General features: G+C 39.2%; 2 protein-coding genes and 1 long non-coding RNA gene across 8 annotated transcripts in view; 1 reads left to right on the top strand and 2 right to left on the bottom strand.

Annotated features, from left to right (window-relative positions):
- LOC140341317 (uncharacterized) overlaps positions 1–3,183 on the bottom strand; it is a 27,156-nt gene extending 23,973 nt beyond the window's left edge. For both annotated transcript variants that reach the window (XR_011922845.1, XR_011922844.1), the window contains exon 1: positions 2,973–3,183. This is a non-coding gene — a long non-coding RNA (uncharacterized lncRNA). The remainder of the gene's footprint in view (positions 1–2,972) is intronic.
- The window catches only part of LOC140341373 (large ribosomal subunit protein uL2), a 331,097-nt gene that overhangs the window by 33,648 nt on the left and 276,068 nt on the right, over positions 1–21,381 (bottom strand). The window lies entirely within an intron of this gene.
- DDX3X (DEAD-box helicase 3 X-linked) lies at positions 2,502–14,761 on the top strand. Of its 4 annotated transcripts, none has more exons than XM_072426943.1 (19): positions 2,502–2,780; positions 5,125–5,179; positions 5,269–5,319; positions 5,586–5,657; positions 6,238–6,366; positions 6,501–6,624; positions 8,264–8,422; positions 8,517–8,616; positions 8,819–8,954; positions 9,364–9,449; positions 9,558–9,656; positions 9,744–9,904; positions 10,002–10,146; positions 10,342–10,486; positions 10,573–10,754; positions 10,844–10,961; positions 11,413–11,566; positions 11,665–11,786; positions 12,298–14,761. In XM_072426943.1, the coding sequence occupies exons 1-19, from the start codon at positions 2,736–2,738 to the stop codon at positions 12,378–12,380; spliced, it is 2,166 nt and encodes a 721-aa protein (XP_072283044.1). In that variant the 5' UTR covers positions 2,502–2,735; the 3' UTR covers positions 12,381–14,761. The 4 variants fall into 4 exon arrangements, with proteins under 4 accessions (XP_072283044.1, XP_072283035.1, XP_072283061.1 ...); XM_072426934.1 differs by having other exon boundaries at positions 11,665–11,792; XM_072426960.1 differs by lacking the exon at positions 5,586–5,657.

Here is a 21,381-nt window from a genome sequence, read left to right as displayed (position 1 = left end):
TCTGGAAAACCCATCTTTTCAAACTTGCCTACCCATCTTCTTCTGTCTCTTAAACCCTCACTACTTACCCACCAGTCCATATGTCATCTCATATTGTGTGATACTTCCCCCACCTCTTAGATTGTAAGCTCTTCTGGGTAAAGTCCTCTCCTCCTCCTGTGTCACTGTCAGTATCTGTCTGTCATTTTCAACCCCTATTTAATGTAGAGGGCTTTGTAATATGTTGGCACTATATACTGTGTAATATTATTAAAAATTTGCAACTGCAATTTTTATTATTTTACAAATTCTCTGCATTCAGACAAAATGTGTTAGGTTTTGGTGATTTTATGCATAAAATGTTTTTTTTTTTATACGTGTGAAAAATAAAAATGAACTGTGCCAGTAATTAAACAGCTCTTTTCCATCTGCACCTTATTCTCCATGGTATCTGTGAACCCAGGACTAAAGGTGCAGGATGGAAGTGTTGGTGCAGAGACTAATGAATGTGCAACCACCCAAAGAATAGCAGAGATATGTAACCACCTGGTACAGACAGTGTGGCTGATCCTGGTTGAACTGCATTTTCCATCGAGGGTTATGGCTGAAAGTGCCTCTTCCAAGACACTCTGGATTTAGGAAAATGGGTGCCACGGTGAGACCTTGAAAGAACTTACCAAATCCAAAAACGCCTCTATGGCGCATAACCTAGGATGAAGAGGGTCATTTGTGGGGTTGATCTCTCGTACCCTCAACAGTAGCTTACTTGCTCCTAGTTCACTGTTCTAGAGCATTTATTCTTGGGGACCACTTGCTCAAAGGCTGAAATGAATACTGCTATAAAATTGTGCCTGCAGGGCCAAGTTATACACAAATAACTGAGGTTGACTTGTCAGTGATACTTTGTATTTGATGTAAGCCTTGTATTTGCTTTTTTAGATGGACAGAGACCCAACCTCTAGTGCTCTTCTGGAAGATTAGGGAAATGTTATATAGTGAACCACACTGTTAAGCTGGCAAGGAATTACTTGGAATAGGACCAGGGGTGCAGTCGTAAAAAAAAAAAGAAGAGAGGGCACAGCAATAGTGAAGGCACAGCATGGCGAGCATGCATCCTTGTTATGTAAACACCTGCATGCTCATTGCTGATAGAAGTGAGGGCACTTCATGCCCACCCCAGTATAGAACCAGGAAAATGGTGTTAATATCCAGATGTTGGGTTTTACAGCATGCCACTGCATCCCGTGAAAAGAGTGATGGTTTATCAGGACAGCTGATATTTCCTAATTGCTACCTTAAGGACTTACTGTGCAGGGACTCTGAGCATTGCTTACTGCCATCCCACACAGACATGCCATGTAAGCCATAGGTCCATAGCTTGAATGGCAGTGACGTGGGGCAGGCAAGCAATGAATGTAGCAGTATGAAAGCTGTGGCTGAGACCACACACCTGAAAAGCTGGAGCTCTGAACAGTACAAGGAAATAAAAAAGGGTATCCAGAGGTCACTAAGAGTGCTGCTTTTAGCAATAGCAGATTGATGAACATTCCCTGGTAGGTCGGGGTTCACTCGCAGGGTTCCATTAACCAGCTGGGCATAGGGCTTTGTCTAGTGGGTGGCTGAACTGGATGGGCCATGCTGGCGTTATCACTGCATGGCACAAGACTTGTACACAAAGTTGTCCTGAGGTGAACACAAAATGGAGACTTCCCGTAGTTACAAGGTGGCAAAAGTTTTAACGCCGGCCGTGGTAAATAGGGAAGGCTCCGCATGTGGCTCCGGTAGTTTGTTCCGGCTACGCCGCGGGTTGCCAGCCGGGCGTTAGGGTGGAACCAACTACCAGCTAGGCCATATCTGGCCTAAAGTCTAGAGTTTTCTGACCTTTGGCCTAGGTGATCTCGAATTAGGGGGTGGTGCTACATCCTTTAAAAAAAAAAAAAAAACTTGTCTAACTTTTTATGTAAAGTGAAAATTGTGAGTTTAGGTATGCTTTAAGCGTCACATTTATGAATCTGCCTCCATGAAATATATATATTTAAGGTACTATAGGGGATTAAAAGGCCCACTCAGAGCTATATTTTGGCTGCAATGTTTACACATATCACACTATTTCACTGATTTGTCAAGTACTGAGATTTCCTACTACACCCCGGTAAATGACGCACAACTACAGCATCGAAACCAAACCTAAACACATCCACACCAAACAACTGAAAGCACGGCCGTCCTTCCCTGACGTCACCCTGGCACAATACCCAAGGATTTTCCGGCTCTGTGGCCTCAGCAGAAGCAGGCCTGTGAAGCCGGGCGGTGAAACGCCGGGAAATCTCGCGATCTTTGGCGCCTAGTGCTGGCTGCCGATAGGCTCGCGTCAGGGCAGGCTGCCTAGAGACAAGGAGTGATCGCACAAGTTGCACTACATCCCCGCGTTCATCAATTCTTCCCGCCCACCTTTTTTCGCCGTCATTTGCGTATTTGCGTCACCATACGCCGTCCGTATATAAGAGAACGGCCCGGCTCGCCCGGGCGTTCAGTTGGGAGCAGTCTCTCTTACTGATCGCGTCGCAAGATTTCGTCAATTGACGGATAATAGCGAAAATTAAAGTCTTACAGAAAATTAACTTTTTTTTGTTAGACTTAAGATTTACCACGTGTGAAAATATTCAGATACGTAGTCGTTTTCATTTCCGTCATCTCACCGAATAACGCCGATCATTTTCCTGTGCGAGGGACCCCGGCCTTCTTATCGTTTAGTTATGAGTCATGTGGCCGTCGAAAATGTTCACGGTCTAGACCAGCAGGTAAGTGTTGTTTTATTTAGGGGGGTTGTGTGGTGGCCGTGTGGACAATGGCGGCCTAGTCCGGGAGCGAGGGCCTGTGTGCGCCATGACTGAATCTGTATAATGCTAGTCAGAAGGGAGCAGCCAGGCTGAGGTGAATCGGCGCCATTATACATCGCCGTACTTGGTAATCCTCCGCTGCTATTTCCGTACCTTGTACCGGGAACAGCGTCTGCGTCATCAGTGCCGGGGGTGTTGAGTGAATGGGTCGGGACCCGGTGTCTTTGCTCTGGCGGCTCTCCTCATGGCCCCGGTGTGTAGATCGGCCGATGTCGGTGTCTGATGGCGCCGATGGGGGAGAGTGGTCGCACTGTGGGAAGTAGGCCTCGCTAGCGTAGCTTCACAATGGCGGCCTTTGTGAGAGGAAAGGGGAGGGGGAAGACACGCAGCCGGCTTACAGCATCATCTCTGCTCCCTCAGCACCACCTACACCCATTACAGCCCGATTCTTCTTCCGGATTGTTCTCTGAAATTCAGATTGGCCTTTCTGAGTGTGAACACATCGCTGTTCGCAGTAGTAGTATAAGAATCGTACAACACGTGGGCCCTTCGGCCCTGATCACCGCTAGGCTCTGATTACTCGGTGTTGGTTTAGGGCCTAGTGTGTGTAAAGTAAATCGAGGAGAATAGTGGGGGTGATTGGACCCTTATGGAAGGAACCTGTGCACAGGACGTGATTGCTGATTAGGTTGCACTCATCATTTCTAAATAGTTTACTGGAAACTAAAATTAAAATAATTCATTCCTTGTAGCAGGCTATTTGATTAAACCTTCATATGGGGTAGTGGAAGATTGAGTCTTTGCACCAGATTGCCCCTTGTGAGAATTGGGATCCTGATCTGAGGCCTAGTGATCTCCCCTGTGGTTGTATTTAGGGGGAGAGTCAGATCTAGAACTGAGCATAAACTAATATAGGAATACAGCGGGGCCAGGTCAGTGATAATAAATCATTACATTGTGATGGAATCCAAACATTGCCTGCAGATTTACTTGTCCCCATTTATCCTTCAAGTATTAAGAGACAAAGGCATCCCATCTCAAATCCTGCTTAAAGGGACTTCCCTTCCATCTGTAGAGATTTTGTCATTTCCTGTGTAAGAAGGAAATGCTTTGAGCCTCCCAATGTAGACTGCACAAATCATAGCAAGGGTTTCCCCATTAATGCTACTCAGGTCTGTAATATAAAAATGTCAGCTCTTGTCTTGGTCATTTGCAAGTAGAAATGTCCTTGTACTTTATTCCCAGAGAGATTTAATTTCCTCCTGTATCTGACAATCATTTGCAACCCCTATTTAATGTGCAGCGCTGCATAATATGTTGGTGCTATATAAATCCTGTTTAATAATTTATCTTACTCACTGAAGGCAAATGGTCATTATATTCTGTGACCCTTGTCGGCTCTGTCCCAGGCTGATGGGATTACTTGATTTGTGCTAAATTATTTTACATGTTTGTATTTACTACCATTACACAGGGCCTTACATCTGATTATTTTCTTGTATGTGGGCCTCACCTGGTTAGAACACACCATGTAAATGTTCCTTTGTTTAAGACTTTTTTTTTTTTAGTGCTGTTGCAAGTGATGTTGTAAAGGTGACCACCAACTTTACATAAACACAATACACTCCAAGTGTGTAATGTGTGGGAATTGGCTGTTCTGTGTATTACTGGGAGCAGTATAGTTTAAGGTTTTATTTCCTCTTCCATTATTTTGCTCGCTACATTCTGATTGGTTAAAAGTCCAAAAAGTCTGTACAACTTATGTACTTATTTACTATCACATTCCATCTATCCCAACAGATGCACCTTAGAACCAATGATTTGATCAAATTGCAAGTGAATGTGTAACTAGCACTTGATTATGATAAACTGGAACAGAATTGCTTTATAAAAGTCTATCAGAAGTAGTGTGATTTCTGGGCTTTTCATGTCACTCCTACATAATGTTCAACATAACTTGCAGGGTGGAAAGCTTTTATATTTGGATCACTGGGATTCACAGTTTACTTTATACATCTCAAGTTTGACTAGGTACATGAAACGTTGTACACATAGTTTTTGCCTGGACTCGATGCCTGAGATCTGACAGTGGCAGTCTCTTCGAAGCATCTTTGTTGGCATTCCTCCATTTTGTATTTCGTAACATCTTCCTTGTCCCTTGTTGTAGTACCAAGTCCAGCCAGAAGAGGTCTTTGTTTACCAGTTTCCAGCCAGGCATTGCAGTAACATCATGTATTGGCCTAGATACACACAAGCTGCGGCTCAGGATGTCATAACATTAACAGCGCTTTTTTCTTTTTTTTAGTTTGCTGGCCTAGACTTGAATTCTGACTCTCAAAGTGGTGGTGGCAGTGCAACTAGTAAGTATCTTTTTATTGAAGCCGTGATCTACACATTTTTCTAATTCATGTTTCGGCCAACAAACCTTACTGAATTCTCCTCTTTGCAGAGGGTCGTTACATTCCTCCTCACTTAAGAAACAAGGAAGCTTCCAGGAATGGTAAGTGTCTAAGTCATTAGTTTTTATTGTCCAAATTAAAATGATTTGGGCAGCAGTTTCAGTTCCCTAATACTGCTCCTATATTACTGTGGGTGTTTGGGTTTGAGGGTGGAAAGTAAACTTTACTGTTAACACTCAATTTTCTTATTGTAAAAGTGCACATCTTAAACCCGTGATGCCTTAATTTAAAGCAATATTGTCACCATCTATTTAGTGTCCATTGTGAGACTGGTGAATATTATTCTGAAAGATTTGTTGTTATGTAGGTTATCCAAGGTGTCAGTATCCAGCTGTAGATGTGTATAAGGGCTACGGTGATTGGTGGTCCCAAAGAACTGGTACGGTTGGTTACCTGTCTTGGTGTGTTGGCTGCACAATAGCTTGGCCTGCATAAGCTAGCCATTGAGCTGCACATGAAGTGCAGTTCTATTCTAATTGCTTTCAATTTTGAAGCACATACCAAAGATATTGTAGCAGTTCCAATCAACTACGTGGCATCTTAATATGTAATTTTAGATTTATAAAAAAGCCTGCATTAATTTTCTGCAAAACATTGATGATTATCTTCTATTCATGCTTATTACACAGATTCCAATGCAGGCTAAAACTGGCCCATTGACTTCTAAATTGAAATCACTGCTACAGTCTTGGTGTTTTCTTGGTTCAGTAGAGAAACAATTTGTTTTAACTGATTTCACATGTGACAATCTGGCAGCAATAAATATTACTAATGTGCATGTAACATGCATTACACTGGGTTTTGTCAGCTTGCTTTAGCTTGCTTTTAGACACTAGTTTAATGGTTGGTTTGGGTCATTGTTTAAATTTCACTGTAGTGTCTACTAAACCCCAGGCTGAGATGGCTTTCTAGCTGTGGTGTTTTGCCTTTTGGTTCTCAAATCTTATCATTTTTTTAAGATTCAGGCTGGGATGCAGGACGAGGTGGCAACGGCTATGTGAATGGTACTCATGATGACCGTGACAATCGTATGAATGGGTATGATCGTAGTGGATACTCAAATAGAGGATCTGGCCGTACTGACAGAGGTAAATGTTTGTCATGTATATCTGCGCAGCTGCCCTTTACATTTAGTAGAAGCATTTTAGTGAGCCAAATGTTGATGCATGAACATTGTTTTGGTGATGAGAACTTCTCAACTGTTTTTTTTTCCCCTCTCAAGGCTTTTATGATAAGGAAAGCGCAGCTTGGAATTCAAGAGATAAAGATGCTTACAGCAGCTTTGGATCACGCAGTGACCGTGGAAAATCAGGTTTATTTAATGATAGAGGTGGTGGAAGCCGTAGGTAAGTTTTAGACTTTCTATTTTTATTAAATGGGCATTTATTTGTATCAATTCAAGGATTTGGCTACAGGTGCATCCAAACTTGTCAAAACTGCACAATCTTATCTGTGCTTTAATATGTGGGTTGGGTTGAAAGTGTGCTGGCATGAAATGGCTGTGTTTCTGAACAAAAGTATCTAGTAGGATGAAATCTTCTACCACCAACTTGACTTGTGTCCACCATAATATTTAAAAATTTAAGAACAGAATATCTATAGATTTTTTTAAACCTCTATGGGGGGGCATTAAATTCTTGCTTTCCAAAAACAAATTATAGATGTAGGTTTGTTAATCTGCCACGTATCTTGTATACTTGTGTTTACAAGATACTGATAATATGTTTATAGCCTGAAATAAGTTGGGATATTCATAGTGAATACAAATAAAATGTTCTTTTTTGAAAACCTTTCAAGTTTTCTACTCTAAGACAAATCATTACTGTAGCAAAGAGCTTTGTTCTAGATATATAAATCCAGGTTTTCTCAACCACCACTAAGACTTTTACTCTTTGGAGGAGGTTTGTTTAGCTCTGTGCTGAAATGTGGACCTGGTTGCTACTGGAACTATATTCAGTAGTCACTATGGGAAAGTCTTTCACGTTAAAGAAAAAAAAAAGGAAAATTGCTGGTCCGTTTCTACTCTTTAGCTTGTCACAATATAATTTAAAAAGGTTTTTCTGATAGATCATTATCTTTGGCCATGCCAAAATCCTGACCACTAAACACGTAGCTTTCTAGGTTTTTGGACACTTCCAGCACTAAAACTCACCATGTGGTGTTTAAAGAACATACATTGCTTGTTCATCTGCTTGGAAAGTTCTGTTTTGTATTACCTTGACAGTCAAAATTTAATTATATTGTAAAGTTTTCTTGTATTTAATCCTTAAATGTGTTGCATTGCCTTTTCTGGTTAAGTTTTAAGATTGTGGGAGGGTGTTGATTAAATGGCTATTAAATGCTTTGTGTTTTGTGCACATAAGTTTAGTGTGATCCTTTTCCACTCCCACTAATCCTGAGGGGGTAGTCCTGTGCGCTGTTCTCGCATCTTGGCAGCCAGGGTCTAAACTGGTAAAGGACGTTTTGCACCTCAGGTAAGCTTTTAGTACACCACAGAACTTTGGCCTGCAGTGTATGAGGAGCTACCAACTTTCCTAAATGGTTTATTTTTCCTTTTCCTATCTAGATAATTTAAAGATGCCTTTTATTTTACCTTTTCTTTGTACCCATATATAATTAGCTGATGAAAACATAATCTCTTTGAATAGGTAATGCCTGTAAAAGAATTGGCTCCCAATGCCTTCTGTATTTCAGATGGCTTACACACTTTTACCTTCATCTCAACCTGCAGGTGAAATTGGTATTGTGACTTGCTCAGCTACAGTGGATGAGGTTCTTGATTTGTCAGTATGATGTCAAATGACATGAAGCAGTGGAGAAGGGGTTATATAGTTTTGGGATGTTGGAGAAGCTTCTCCCTTCAGCTCTAAATCTAGGATAATGTTTTTATCTTTAAACATCTGGAGCCAACAATCCTTGAACTGTCACTTGGTTTTCAATGTCCGTCTGAGAATGGTATGCAAACTTCTTATTTTCTGTGCTTAGATCTGATGACCGTCGCGTAGATGGCTTTGATGGCATGGGCAGTCGCAATGACCGATCTAGTATGGGTAGATGTGATCGTGGAAACAGCCGTTGGAGTGATGAACGCAATGAGGAAGATGATTGGTCAAAGCCACTTGCACCTAATGATCGCATAGAGCAGTAAGTATTTACCTTTTTGTTTGTTTTTCCATTTTTGGTGTCAATTTCAGTTTGTTAAAGATTTTTTTTTTTTTTTTTTTTTTTTGTCCCGCAGGGAGCTGTTTTCTGGAAGCAATACTGGCATTAACTTTGAGAAGTATGATGACATTCCAGTCGAAGCAACTGGCTCAAATTGCCCTCCCCATATTGAAAGTGTAAGTTTCCAAAGCTTTAATTATTGAGATTAAGTGTTTGCTGTTTTATCTATATAGTAGAAATACACAAGTGTTATGGAAGTCTAAATTCTCATCAGACCAACTTAATGCTTTGGGATCACTTGTATGAGTTCAGTTTGAGGACAAAATCTGTAATGTTTAATCTTGCTGTATTCAAATAAAAAATGTTTTCTCTCCAAAGTTTCATGATGTCACCATGGGAGAAATTATCATGGGAAACATTCAACTTACTCGTTATACTCGACCAACCCCAGTCCAGAAGCATGCTATTCCCATCATTATAGAAAAGAGGGACATGATGGCATGTGCTCAGACAGGTAACATACTTTTTAGTATATTACAAGACATACAGACTTTTATGCCATTTTTTTGACTGATAGAGCAGAACTTCCAACTTATATAAAATAGATTTCAATTTTGCAATAAGGTGAAAAATATACTACCACCAATAGCTTAAGTCTAGTTAGGCTTTAAGAGCCTATTAACACATACATTTTGATGTACCACAATACATGCCTCTTGCTGCATGGTTGATACAGATAGGAATCCTGTTTGCTACTATGTGACAATTGGCTTTGTGCTATTTAAAAGAGAAGCTGTATGTTAATTTTCATTTATTTCTGTGAATTACCATGAAGTTTGAGGGGGGAGTCCCACTGTAAGGGGTGTTCTAAATGTCCAGAGGATATGGTTTATTTTGTTTAGTAATCAATGTATTCTTTTTAGGTTCTGGAAAGACTGCAGCATTTTTACTACCCATTCTCAGTCAAATCTATGCAGATGGTCCTGGGGATGCATTGAAGCACCTAAAGGTATGGGACTGTTATAGCTAAGTGCAAGTCCTTCCATACTTCTGCCTGAATGTTCTGCCTTTCTGAAGTTCAGTTGCTGTCTTCTAACATAAGGATATTTGTTTACAGGAAAATGGACGATATGGACGGCGTAAACAGTTCCCACTGTCTCTTGTTCTGGCTCCAACTAGAGAACTTGCAGTACAGATTTATGAAGAGGCCAGGAAGGTACAGAACATTTTTAAACTAGATCAGAATTTTTTATACTTTAAATTACATTTTAAATATGATATACATTACCATGTATTTTTTTAGTTTGCATACAGATCCAAGGTACGTCCTTGTGTAGTATATGGAGGAGCAGATATTGGGCAACAGATTAGAGACTTGGAGCGAGGGTGTCACTTGCTTGTTGCCACTCCTGGGCGTCTTGTTGACATGATGGAACGAGGAAAGATTGGCCTGGATTACTGCAAGTATGTTGGAAAATCTGGAGTTTATCTATTTTTAGTAAAACGGATTATCAGGTATCACTTATCTTAGTGTGACTAACGTTTTCTTTTGCTCTTCTAGGTATTTGGTGCTAGATGAGGCAGACAGGATGCTTGACATGGGATTTGAGCCTCAAATTAGGCGAATTGTTGAACAAGATACCATGCCACCAAAGGGTGTCCGTCAGACCATGATGTTCAGTGCCACTTTTCCTAAGGAAATTCAGGTATACAGAACATGCTTATTAAACTGACTTTCTGTGATAAACTAATTATTGCAGCATAGCATCCTGGTAGGTTTTGGTATACTACAGACACCCAGGTTCAAACACTGTTTCCTATTGCTTTCTATGGGTTCACCCATTGCTTTTCCCTAAGACTAAATTAAGTGCTAAGCAATTTTTTTTTTTTTTTTTTTTTAGATTCTTGCTCGTGATTTCTTAGAAGAATACATCTTTTTGGCGGTAGGCAGAGTAGGCTCTACATCTGAAAATATTACACAGAAAGTAGTCTGGGTGGAAGAAATGGACAAGCGTTCATTTTTATTGGATCTCCTTAATGCCACAGGTATGTGATGTCTCTGCATCAGCCCTAATCTTTAATGTAAAGATGACTGCACTGTTTAAAACCTTGACTTTTAAATGTTTATTTAGGCAAAGACTCGTTAACATTGGTGTTTGTGGAAACAAAGAAAGGTGCTGATGCTCTTGAGGACTTCTTGTACCATGAGGGTTATGCTTGTACAAGCATACATGGGGACCGCTCTCAGAGAGACAGAGAAGAAGCACTTCATCAGTTCCGATCTGGAAAAAGCCCCATTCTTGTTGCCACTGCTGTAAGTAGCAGCTTTGTAACTTTGCGGTTTGCTTAGCGTCCTTCCTCCTCAGTATTGACTTTTTTTTTTTTTTATTTTTTTTTTTTAAGGTTGCAGCCAGAGGTCTTGATATTTCAAATGTCAAACATGTAATAAACTTTGATCTGCCCAGTGACATTGAGGAGTATGTGCACAGAATCGGTCGTACAGGACGTGTGGGTAATTTGGGTAAGTGTAGGTTTTTATATTTTTAGAACTTTGTAATAAAAATATAAATTTATTATAAAGACAATAATTGTGCAGCGTCATGTTAAAACCTTGTACCAACTCCCCTATTTAATATTCACAAATACAAAAATTGTTTTTTTTCAGTACCTAATAACTTTAACACCTATTTTATAAAATCCTATAACAATTTATTCCAAACTGCATAAACATAAAAAAAGTTTGTTGCATTAGTATCCATTTTTAATAAGTGGGACTATATTAAATTTATTACATGTAAATGTTTATGTGATTTTGCATAAGTTGTGGTTAGGATTTTATAAAATCAGTGTTTACATTTTTAAGCAAATACTGAAATTCCCATACCAAATAGTTCTTGAATGTGTGAACTAGTACTGATTTGTAAGCTGATGGTTGTGGATTTGGTTGTAATGTATTTTTCCTCCTCTATTAGGTCTTGCTACATCATTTTTCAATGAAAAGAATATAAATATAACAAAGGATTTATTAGATCTATTGGTGGAAGCAAAACAAGAGGTACCTTCCTGGCTGGAGAACATGGCCTATGAGCAGCATCACAAGAGCAGCAGTCGTGGACGTTCAAAGAGGTAAGTTGTGAATTATTAAATGTGTGAATGCAGTGGCCATTATGTTTAAATATGTTGAATGTTAATTTAACTCTTAATTTTTTTTTTTCTCCTCCTAGTCGGTTCAGCGGTGGCTTTGGTGCCAGAGATTACAGGCAGAGCAGTAGCTCCAGCAGCAGCTTCGGGAGCAGCCGTGGTGGTAGAAGCAGTGGTCATGGAGGCAGTAGGGGATTTGGAGGAGGTACAGGTTTGTTGCTTTGTACAGTATCTATATACCACCAACATATTCCATGCTGCATGTCTTTGGTCATGTCCATCCCTGTTCACAAAAATATAGAACAGATATAATATACAGAAGCATTGAAAGAAACTGTTTAAAAATTAAAAAATGCATTCCTTTGTGTACTGGCAGCCTCCTGTTGCAGACCTCACTGATCTGGTTAAGTGTTCTATGTTCTTGACTTCAAAGATTCTGCAGAAACGCACGTTTGCCTCACCTTTAGAAAGTGTGTGTTTTTTTTTTTTTTTTCTCCTAAATCTTTACCCCTGTATGGTCTCACTGCTGAGTGCCAGCCACATAAACAGACCCTGTATTTTAGACCAGCCTATGTAGATTCCAACATGCTTTTAAGTAAAATTCACAACGGTAAATAATTTCACTCTGGTTATTGGGTGCACACAATGTTAAGGATTTTCAATATTGGTTCATTTTTTTTCTTGTGTCCTAATCACTACTGTTCTTTTGTCAATAGGTGGTTATGGTGGCTTTTATAACAGTGATGGTTACGGAGGAAACTATGGTGGAAGTTCCCAGGTTGACTGGTGGGGCAACTAAACTTGCCTGCAACATAAGACTGAACCAAACAAGCTAATATGGAAACCACATGTAACTTAGCCAGACTATACCTTGTGTAGCTTCAAGAACTTGTACATTACCAGCTGTGATTCTCCACTGAATTTTCTTTTCAAGGGAGCTCTGGGCCATGAAGAAAACAAGCATTAGGAAACAAAGCCCTACTCTGAAGATGTTGGAAGATTTCATTGCTGTAGTTTTGGATTAATTCCCAAATCCACCCTTTCCAGCAACTGCATTTATTTTGACTGAGGATAATTTGTTTGTTAATGTACTGTGCCTTTAACTTTAGACAACTTTTTATTTTGATGTCCTGTTGGCTCAGTATTGCTCAAGATAAATTTGAGACCGTATAAATTTATTGAACTTGGGCGAAATCAAACCTTGGCACGCAGGTGTGATACAACCTAAAACAGGAATCGTTTCATCCATGCATATTCAAGTTTAAAGTAAAACTTGTGCAGTAAGCCTCCATTAGGCCTTCTGTTAACATTGCAAAAGATCTTGACTCAGAGTAGTTTCTAATGTGGCTAACTGTACAAAGTTATGTTCTGATTTTGCTCACTCTATCCTGGAAAGGTACTTAGAATCTGAAGTCTTTTTCAAAAGCCATTCCAGTCACATAGGTGTATGAGCTTCATACATGTGAAGCAATGTTTTCAGAGAATGCAATACAACAATTCCTTTAACAATGTTTAGGCTGAACAGCTAACTTGTGAGCAAGCCAATAATGGGCTGAACATTACAGGGAACGTTAAGAGATCTGAAACTTGAAATAGTTTTTAGGAGATATCATCATTCAATTTATTTATGCCTGTCATAAGAAAATGGCAGAATGGCTGACCACAGCAGTATGTGGTTTCGTGACAGGCCTGGCTGATTTTGGTCTAATAACGCATGCTAGTGTTGATGTTTTTTGGTCAAGAGGGTATGAACAGGATGAATTATGCAGCAGGCTTTATTTTAATGCAGATTCACATTACTCTGTTCAAGCTGCGTTGAAAGGGTATAAACATACTTGGCTTACAGTAGACTTTGTAAAATGGCTCCAGATGAGTAAATTCAACTTGTAAGATCAGTGGTGGAAAAATGTACATAACTGCACAAGGTGTACAATCTGCTATGTGTGCAGTTTAGTCAGTTTTAGTTGCATAGGTTTCCATTGCATTTAGTATGGCAGTGCTAAATCTGGCCAAAGAGTAATTCCCAACACAATGCCTCTGCCACTTTAAATTTAGCCTACTGTATGTAGCTGAATTAAAACAACTTCGTGGCATAGGAATGGCAAAAAATATCTTTAACGTGCAATAGATTTTACAAGTGTTTTTGTGCCTTGCTCTAAATCTTTTTGTAGGTGCACTTGACAGTATTGAGGTCATTGTTATGGTGCTATTTAAAATATAGATGGCCCTTGTACATTTTTGCCCATAACTTTCTACAAAACTTCTTTTATTGCACATTCAGAGAATTTTTATATAGGTCTTGTGTACGTGTCCTTCAAATCTTTTTATTTTTGTCTCTTTGCGATGGCAAAAACACTGCTTAGAGTCTAGGGCAGGACTGAGACTTATTTGGGACCATGGGAGTGATAGAAGGGGGAAGCAAAATATTTTGCACACAATGGATTTCTAGATACTTTTTGCTGCTAGTTTTGTGTAATATTTATTGAACATTTGACAAATATTTATTTTTGTAAGCCTAAGTGATTCTTTGAAAGCTTAAAGAAACTTGACCAAAAGACAGTACAAAAACACTGGCACTTGAATGTTGAATGTCAACGTATGCGTGAAATTATATATTTCGGGGTAGTGTGAGCTTTTAATGTTATAAGTCATATTAAACTCTTAAGTCAAATTAAGCAGACCCGGTATTGGCTGAGCAGCCATAACTCTTCTGGTGTAATTAAAATTGGCAAATTAAAATTAAACATGCCAAGGTTTTGATACACTTGTCTTAAGATATTAATGAAACACTTCAAAACACTGTTGTGAAGTGTCCAGATTCTCAGATGTTTGTTGCGTGAGTTTTGTTTAGTTGTGTGGTTATTTTTTTTTTATTTTTATTTCAGTGAATGTCTGGCACATTGCAATCCTCAAAACATGTGGTTATCTTTGTCATATTGGTAAATTAATTAAGTGACTTGTCTTCAATGATTACATATTAGCAAGTAAATTTTGGCAATACCTATACCAGGAGGTTCATAATTTTTATATGCAAAGAATGGATTATAACTTGCTAAATGTCAAGATTGACCCCCAAGTCACTTTAGTTTAGTAATGCTTATTGTACTAGTTTAGATGCTTAGCACTGCATGTGCTGCGCATTACTGATTTTATTAAAATAAAAGTTGAATGGCAAACTTACTTTGTGTTTCTTGTTTAATTGCCTATACCTTTTCTTATTAATTCCCAGCAGTTTACTGGATTAATATTTTAGTCTCTAAGAAAATAAAACACCTGGGCATTCATTCCTGTAAGACTAACATGGCTATTACCCAGTGTTTATAGTGCATATACAGTTGGGTCCATAAATATTTGGACAGAACTTTTTTCTTTGTTTTTGCACATTACCACAATTTTTAATGAAACAACTCAGATGCAGTTGAACTGCCTGACTTGCAGCTTTAATTCAGTGGGCTGAACAAAAAGATTGCATAAAATGTGAGGAACTAAAGTTTTTTTTTTTGTTAAAAAAAAAAAAATAAAAAAATCATTTCATTTTAGGGGCTCAAAAGTAATTGGACAATTGACTTAAAGGCTATTTCATAGTCTGGGTTGGGCAATTCCTTTGTTATGTCATTATCAATTAAACAGATAAAAGGCCTGGCGTTTATTTGAGGGGGAGTGTTTGTATGTGGAAAATTTTGCTGTGAACAAACATGCAGTGAAAGGAGCTCTGTGTAGGTGAAACAAGCCATCCTTAAGCTGCAAAAACAGAAAAAAACCCATCCAAGAAATTGCTAACATATTGGAACTTGCAAAATCTACAGTTTGTTATATGCAAAAGAAAGCACTGGTGAACTCAGCAACACCAAAAGACCTAAACATCCACTGAGGACAACAGTGGTGGATGATGGCAGAATCATTTCCATGGTGAAGAGAAACCCTTTCACAACACCCAACCAAGTGAACAATACTCCAGGAAGTAGGCATATCGATATCCAAGTCTACCATATAGAGAAGACTGCATGAAAGTAAATAGAGGGTGCACTGCAAGGTATAAGCCTCTAGACTAGAAAGGCTAGATTGGACTTTGCTCAAAAACATCTAAAAAAATCCAGCACAGTCCTCAAAACATTCTTTGCACAGATGAAACCAAGATCAACCTTTCCCAGAATGATGGCAAGAAAAAATAGGGAGAAGGTGTGGAACAGCTCATGATCCAAAGCATACCACATCATCTGTAAAACATAGCGGAGGCAGTGTGATGACTTGGGCGTGCATGGCTGCCAGTGGCACTGGGACACTAGTGTTTATCCATGATGTGACACAGGACAGAAGCAGCCAAATGAATTCTGAGGTGTTCAGAGACATACTGTCTGCTCAAATCCTGCAATCACATTGATTGGGAGGCGTTTCATAATACGGATGGACAATAACCCAAAACATACAGCCAAAGAAACCCAGGAGTTTATTAAAGCAAAGAAGTGGAATATTCTTGAATGGCCAAGTCAGTCACCTGATCTGAACCCAATTGAGCATGCATTTCACTTGTCTAAACTTCGGACAGAAAGGCCCACAAACAGTAACTGAAAGTCGCTGCAGTAAAGGCCTGGCAGACCATTAAAAAGGAGGAAACCCAACATCTGGTTATGTCCATGAGTTCAAGACTACAGGCTGTCATTGCCAGCAAAGGATTTTCAACCAAGTATTAGAAATGAACTTTTTATTTTCAGCTTTTTAGTTTGTCCAATTACTTTTGAGTCTCTGAAATGAAGTGATTGTGTTAAGAAAAGGCTTTAGTTCCTCACATTTTTTTGCAATCTTTTTGTTCAACCCACTGAATTATAGCTGAAAGTCTGCAGTTCAACTGCATCTGACTTGTTTCATTAAAAAATAATTGTGGTAATGTACAGAAGCAAAATAAGAAAAAAGTTGTCTCTGTCCAAATATTTATGGACTAACTTTAGCTACCGTATTTTTTGCCATATAAGACGCACTTTTTCTTCCCCAAAACTGGGGGGGGAAAGTTAGTGCGTCCTATACGACAAATGTGTTAAAAAAAATAATTAAAATATTATACTCACCCGATACCCGGATCCTGCGTGTGTCTCGGGCTGCAGCGTGTCTCTCCTCTCCTCTGCCAGCATCGTGTTTTCTCCTGTCTGTAAAGCAAAGCGAAAGAAGCCGGCACAGCGCCACCTGCTGTTCCCTGTCCTAACTGCAGTACAATAGAAAAAAAGCAGAGTGATCAGAAGGGGAGTTTGAATGACAGAGTGATCAGAAGGGGAGTTTGAATGACACAGAGTGATCAGAAAGGGAATTTGAAAGGTAGAGAGTGATCAGAAGGGGAATACCGGTATGAATGGCACATGAGTGATCAGAAGGAATAATCTTTCAGAATCTTTTTTTCTAGATTTTCCTCCTTTAAAATTGGGTGCGTCTTATATTCCGGAGCGTCTTATACGGCGAAAAATACGGTAGTTGATTTTGATCTGTTGAAACAAAGCTTGCCCTGAGTTTGCGAAAGTTGTGCCCATTCCATAACTGGCTGAAGTTCTTTATTGTAGCAGCCTTGTTCTATTTGAGAGTTTTAGGCATCGCAACAACTACCAGAAGACGTCAGAAAAAGGTGAACATATGGAAAGCAATAAATTTGAAGATACATGTAACGCAAATATTTAACATAACAATATAACGGTTTTGCAGTCAACCAGTGGTATACATTGATACAAAACACTATGGCCCTGATTTATTAAAGTTCTCCAAGGCTGGAGAGAGAATACACTTTCAGCAGTGAAGCTGGGTGCTCCAGCAAGCCTAAAATGGATCTGATCCAGGATTAAAATCATTTGCTCACAAAATAGCTAATGACTTTTAGGAAATCCATTGCAGGTTTGTTAATTACACAGCTTCACTGATGAAAGTGTATTCTCTCCAGCCTTGGAGAACTTTAATAAATCAGGGCCAATATATTTGACTTTGAAGTTCATACTGGATAAAATAGAATTTCAACGGTTCCCTCTCCACAATGCAAGGGTAAATGTTTTATTTTTTTTCTAGGGAAGATTGATATTAGATTCCTACAAGCATTCTCTTCATAAGACTAGTTCCCTAAATCTGTTTCTCTTTACTACTCAATTGGTCACCATTCTCAACATCACATACAATGCAGGACTGCTGGTCTTGCTTTATATGTAGGGATACCAAGGGGGTTCACACAGTAGCGGGAGCTTCACTTCCTTTTGGTAAAACATTGTCAGCAGGTCCAGGAATGAGGGGAAGTATTTCTGACAGAGCCCTGGAAAGGTTTAAAAAAAATGACAAGAATCTTGCACCTTATTTTAATTTTTATTCACTCTAGTGACCATTCTTCACTCTATCCAAAACTAGAAAAACATTTTTTGCTTAACACTTACACTTTAACATAAAGTATGCCTAATGTAGGATTGATTGCAGGAGAGATAATAACATTAATGTTGATGTGGTTCTCAAGCCAGTGAACTGTGCTCATGGCTGATATGCGGCATGTGGCCTCTCACCTTCTGCAGCCTAAAGGAAATAATAGAGCTGAAGTAAGAGGTTCAGTACTGTCTTCCACTGCAGTGCCTAAAACTACCACAGAAGTTGGGGCTGATGCGTGGCTGGGCAAGTTGCTCCACCAGACCACCTGTCTGAACTTCGGTATTTTTCAGCGTCAACTTTTTTTTTTTTTTGTAGTGTAAGATTTTAGCTTCTCTAAGTTTTAAACCTTTCCACCTCCACATCCAACAAATGCTGAATGTTGCAGTTTGGTGGTCAGGAAATTTTTTTTTTTTTTTATATTATTACATAATTTTTAGTGTTTCTACGCACAGTTATTCTTTAACTCCTTTACCCGACATGTTTTGCAGAAATACAACTCTTCAGTAACATTTAGTTAAAAGGTACTCTGGCATTTTTTACACTTGGTGTCAGACAGGATTTATTATAGTCTGGCAATGATGATTGCAAGCTCTGTAGCCAATAAATCTACTAACAGTTGGGGGTAAGAAGAGGAGAAGAATAACAAAATGGGCCTAAAGACTGACTGTCAGCTTTTCTATTATAAAAAAACATTTGTTTAGTATTTATAGTAGCTTGATAGAATATTGTACCAGCTCTCTCACACCTTATCTAGCCCAATTGCAACCCCCTGATCTATGCCTATAGGTATGTTTCTGAAGGTAAGTGACAGCACCACACCTGGAAGGTACAACTGTTTTATTATGTGTAATTGTATATTTTTCCAAATAAATTCAGCTATTTGTGTGAAAAAGAAAAAGTGAAATGCGGCTTACTCTACTTCAAACTTCAGCAAATGTAAAATGAATACTTGATTCCATTTTACTACATTTAGGTGATACATTTCAGGTCCTAATATAAATAATTCATCCAAAATACTGCTGGACATGCTGTTTGTTCCTGCAAGACATACATTTTAGTCCGTTTGTCTCCATGTATTGATATCCTGTCTAACTTTATGATGGCTATAAGTAATTTATTTGCTACAGCTTTTTATGCAATTTGCTCATATGGCCACTTTGCGGCACTGTTTCTTTTTTATTTTATTTATCCAATGTCATTCCAGTAAGTACTGTAGTGTCTTCCTGTTTCATGCACAATGATAATAAATCTAGTCTGTTATTGATGGATTGAAGACAGACAGGGATTTAGGTTTAGGGTCAGAAATCATGCCTTCCAATCATGACTGCTGCAGATCTTTTCCTGCAAGTGAAAACCCAAAAAGAAGCTGGTATTTATTTCTATGTATTGGTTATCAGTCCAGATATGTTTAATTGAAGGACAATCATTTTATAGTCAATTATAGGGTGAGTCAACCCACAAGTGATATTTTGCTGTAGTGGGCTCAGTGAGCACAAGATATTTTATTTGTCCCGGATATTTCAGCAGTGAGCTTTCCATGTTATAATTCTTTCAATTCACTTAGACATTCCTGTCTACATCTACATGTTAGAGCATCTCCTGTTTTATACTCTTTAAAATCAAATATGCATTCTGTATTCATTGTAAGCTCAATTGGACTAGGTCCTCTCCTGTGTCATGGTTTGTACGTTTTATGCATGCATATACAGCCCCTATATATTGTACAGCTCTAAATAAAATGTTGGCATTTACAAAGGATTACAAATTTAGGTTGAAAAAAGTCCATCATCTTCAACCTCTAGGGAAATAACCATATTCCAGATAATTCCTATAGACAAATTTGACCCAGAGAAAGTCAAAAAAAGAAACCCCTGGTTCAATTTGCTCCAACTGGAAAAAAAAAAATCCTTCCTGATCCGGTAAGGCAATCTGATGCTTCCTGAATAAACAGTCCCTTTTATCTTTATCCTAAAACTTTAATACCCAGTTATTTTCTGTGCTTCAAGAAAAGCATCCAGCTTTTTCTTAAAGCAACCAATAAAACTTGCTAAAACTACTTCCTGAGGGAGCCTATTCCACATTTCACAAACCTTACAGTGAAGAATCCCTTCCTTATCCAAAGATTACATTTCTTTTCCTCCAGACGCAAAGAATGCCCTCTTGTTCTTTGTAATGATCTCAAAGTGAATAATTGGGAAGAGAGTTCTCTATATCAGTGGTCGCCAACCTTTTCGGTCCCGCGGACCACTAAAATTACCGGCCCCTGACTGCGCATGCGCATTGAACATTTTCATATACAGAGACAATCAGACTTATACATAGAAACATATCGTGAACATACAGGATAATAGGTACATCCGATAATGTTACATAAATCTCTGGCATAAGTGGCAGTAAGATAGTGGCAGTGCAGTACCGTTCTTTCAAACCCAATAAACGGTGAAGATACATAAACAATAGGTAAATAAAACAAAAAGGAACAAAAAATTAATTAAAAGGGCGTAAACATAATAAGTAGGTGGATGGGGGGAGGGGGAGGGAGTGGGGGGAGACAAACAAGGGTGAGTAGGGAGCTCACTGATACACGGGAACAGTGACATATTAAACCTGTAGACTGGTATAGTAGGGATCCTAGGTTTCCCATATCCATTCAAATTTCGCAACCCTGTTTCGGAGGAGGCCAGTAAGGTACTCCATCAGGCGTATATCCTGGATACGAGCATATAGATCCTCTAAAGGGGGGGGGGGGGCAGTCTGGCTTTCCATTTGGTGGAAATTAAAGTGCGAGCAGCTACCAAAATATGTGTAATGAGCTGACGGGTGGGTTTAGGGAGGCCCATAAGAGGCAATCCCAGAAGGTGGTGGAGCAGGTCAAGGGCAAATCGTTGTTGAGTCACCTCCCCAATTAGCGCATCGACTCTCCCCCAGTATCCCTGAATAAGGGGACAAGACCAAAAAATATGTTCCAGAGTCCCGTGATGGGACCCGCAGCGCCAGCAAGCCGGATCTACATCCGGAAACAATCGGTGCAACACAGCTGGCGTGTGATACCATTGGAACAAAATCTTGTAAAGATTTTCTTTAGAAAGCGTACATATTGAGCTTTTGTTTGCTGCTTCCCATAGCTTGGACCACGTATCCCTCTCCAGGGGATAGCCCAAAATATCCTCCTAGGTACACATGTATACAGATCATATTCCCCCTTAAACGTCTCTTCTCAAGGGAGAATAGATTCAGTTCAGCTAATCTCTCCCCATAGCTGAGCTCCTCCATTCCTTTTGTTAGTTTAGTTGCCCTTCTCTGGACTCTCTCCAATTCCATAATGTCCTTTTTGTGAACTGGTGCTCAAAACTGGACTGCATATTCCAGATGTGGTCTGACCAATGCTTTGTACAGGGGCAGGATAATGTCTCTATCTC

This window comes from Pyxicephalus adspersus, chromosome 1 (genome assembly GCF_032062135.1).
Source record: "Pyxicephalus adspersus chromosome 1, UCB_Pads_2.0, whole genome shotgun sequence".
Lineage (NCBI taxonomy): Eukaryota > Metazoa > Chordata > Amphibia > Anura > Pyxicephalidae > Pyxicephalus > Pyxicephalus adspersus.
The sequence above is the reverse complement of the archived record's forward strand: the minus strand, read 5'-3'. Positions and strand labels throughout refer to the sequence as shown.

Coding starts and splice junctions, on each gene's coding strand:
- DDX3X (XM_072426934.1), top strand. CDS start 2,736: ATGAGTCATGTGGCCGTCGAAAATGTTCACGGTCTAGACCAGCAG. Junction 6,625..8,263: donor AGAGGTGGTGGAAGCCGTAG/GTAAGTTTTAGA, acceptor TTCTGTGCTTAG/ATCTGATGACCGTCGCGTAG. Junction 10,487..10,572: donor GGATCTCCTTAATGCCACAG/GTATGTGATGTC, acceptor ATGTTTATTTAG/GCAAAGACTCGTTAACATTG.